This window comes from Mastomys coucha, unplaced genomic scaffold (assembly GCF_008632895.1).
Source record: "Mastomys coucha isolate ucsf_1 unplaced genomic scaffold, UCSF_Mcou_1 pScaffold9, whole genome shotgun sequence".
NCBI lineage: Eukaryota > Metazoa > Chordata > Mammalia > Rodentia > Muridae > Mastomys > Mastomys coucha.
In genome coordinates, this window is record NW_022196915.1 from 56,931,147 (window position 1) to 56,933,696 (window position 2,550).

Consider the following 2,550-nt stretch of genomic DNA (forward strand, 5'->3'; position numbering starts at 1 on the left):
AGAGAGAGAGAGAGAGAGGGAGAACAAGCAGAGGAGGAGTTGCTATGAGATGAGCTGTAAGAGAGAAGCCAGGAAAGACCCTGAGCAAGTCCATCCATAGCTGTGTGTCTCCCCGCAAGCTCCCCACTCCTAAGAGATCCAGGCTATAGACAAGACCAGCTAACTCTAGTGCCACTAAGCACAGTCAAGAGAGATCATAGTGTAGTCCTTTCATGCCTAAGTGGCACAAAGTCAGGACAGAGCTGAAGGAATAGGAGTAGGAGCAAGGGAAAATCCAATCACTTGAAAACATTGATAGGAAGAAGAGATAAGTAAACAACAGGAACAGTCATATGTCATGTGGACACTACACAGGTGCATGCATGTGCACTCATGTGCGCACATACACAACCTTAGCCCATAATAAAGAACTCAGCCTCAGAGTGTAAGTAATTTGCTGGCTATGCGCCCTTGGATATGTTAGCATCCCCAACTTTGGTTACCTTCTGTAAATAAAATAAGGAGAATAATAGTACCTGTATATCACCAGACTTGTGTGAGGTGTTTTTAGTTTATGTCAGCCCCAATAAATGTCAGTGTTAAAGTAATTCTTTAAGCTGAGCGTGGTGGTACACACCTTTAATCCCCGCACTCGGGAGGCAGAGACAGATCTACAGTTGGAGGCCAGCCTGATCTACAGAGTTCCAGAACAGCTAAAGCTACACAGAGAAACCCTGCCTCAAAGTGACCCGGACTGTGGGGTGATGTAAGCCTTTAATCCCAGCACTCCAGAGGCAGAGATAGGAGAATTTCTGTGAGTTTGATGCCAGCCTGGTCTAAAGATCAAGTTCCAGGACAGCCAGTGCTACACCAGGTTCGACCTCCCCCTTCTCCCAAAAAAAGACCAAAAGTAATTTTTTTAAAAGAGCAAAGTGAGCACGCATCTGTCATCTTAGCACTTGGGAGGCTGAGGCAGGAGGATAATGAGTGTGGGGCCTGGGGCTACAAGCATCTCAGGAAAGAAGAAGGGATTAAGATAAAAAGACAGGAGAAAGAAAAGTCAGCTGAAATCTGTGAAAACAGAAACTATATGTCAGAGAAATGAGCATAAAAGAGCCTAAAGCAGGCTGTAGCCCAAACCCCCTGACCACCAAAGTTATGCCCACAGCATTTATCCCTGCACAGCAGAATCCCTCACTGCTCCTCCTGTCACTCCCAGGGAGGAGAGAGGCCTGAGTGGGCCCAGGGTCTTGGCACCTGTGGACTCTTGGCTGCCCCTGCCCCTGCACTGCCACCTGCCCCAGTCCTCAGGTTTCAGTCACTCAGCAGGTGCTTCCTGTGTTCCTCCTCCTCCTCCCCATCCTCTCCCCTCCCACCCTTTCTCTTTTCACGCCTGCTGGCTGAGGGCCCCTCCCTCCTCAGCTCCATCTGCTGCAAATCTGTCCCTCTGCCCAGTGTTTGCAACATTCCCACTGCCTCGGCCACCTGTCAGGGGCCGTCTGCTCTGAAGACCCTGTACGGAGGGCCAAGAGGCCCCTCCAGAGGATACCCCACCTTACCTTGGGTCCCTCCTATCCAGTCCAACCCCACTGAAAGCTTTTCTATAACATTTATGAAGCAGCACTATTTGATGGGTACGCAAGACTCCATCTCACCAAAAGCATGGTGGGGTGCCACATTCCAGAAAGCTCTGTGACAGAAGGGAGGTGCTGATCTTTCCTCTGGCCCTCAATTCCCACAGGAGCCAAACCAGAGGGGAACATGGAGCTGCTGTCTACCCCCCACAGCATCGAGATCAACAATATCACCTGTGATTCTTTCCGTATCTCCTGGGCCATGGAAGACAGTGACCTGGAGAGGGTCACCCATTATTTCATTGACCTGAACAAGAAGGAAAATAAGAATTCCAACAAGTTCAAGCACCGGGTGAGTAAAGGATGCCCTGGCACCTCTCCCCAGCCCCTGTTCTACAAGGAAGCAAATTAATGGTCTCTCTAGACAGATAGGGAGGAGCCAGATGCCTGGCTAAAATGACAGGGTCATTCTGCCAAAGTGATCTAACCATTCTGAGCCTTCCTGTCTTCCTTGGTAAAAATGGAATGATCGCGCCACCCTTGTAGAGCTGTTGAAAAGATTCCATAAGAGATGTTTTCCTGCTCTTTGGTCCAATGCCTAGCACAGCTCCAATAACACAGCTCCAATGCTGTTATTCTCTCCGTGCCTAGAACTTCAGACAGGAGCAGAGCACTTGGGTGTGTGTGGGCAGAAACCGTGACCTCACAGATAACGTTCCAAACCACGATAAAGCCCAGAAGTTGTGGTTGGACGGGCAGGCAACATAGCCCCCCTTTAGCTGGGTATATGATGCTGTACACAGTCCTGGGGATTATCTCTCCTTCCCTGCCCATTGGTCTATTTCCTGGGTATGGAGAAGGCATGTAGGAAGTCTCTCCTCAGTGTGTCCCTTCCCCAGGTTAAAAGCTACCATAGGAGCAGGTGGGAGGAAACCTCTCATCTTCTCCAGCTGCATGCAGAAGCAGGGAGAGTTCAGTGAGAAGAAGCTTGCTCCAA

At 49.8% G+C, this 2,550-nt stretch overlaps 1 protein-coding gene across 3 annotated transcripts in view; it reads left to right on the plus strand.

Annotated features, from left to right (window-relative positions):
- The window catches only part of Phyhip (phytanoyl-CoA 2-hydroxylase interacting protein), a 13,823-nt gene that overhangs the window by 5,027 nt on the left and 6,246 nt on the right, over window positions 1-2,550 (plus strand). For all 3 annotated transcript variants that reach the window (XM_031361991.1, XM_031361992.1, XM_031361993.1), the window contains exon 5: window positions 1,721-1,905. In XM_031361991.1, coding sequence (XP_031217851.1) covers window positions 1,741-1,905 — 165 coding nt within the window. In that variant the 5' untranslated portion in view covers window positions 1,721-1,740. The remainder of the gene's footprint in view (window positions 1-1,720; window positions 1,906-2,550) is intronic.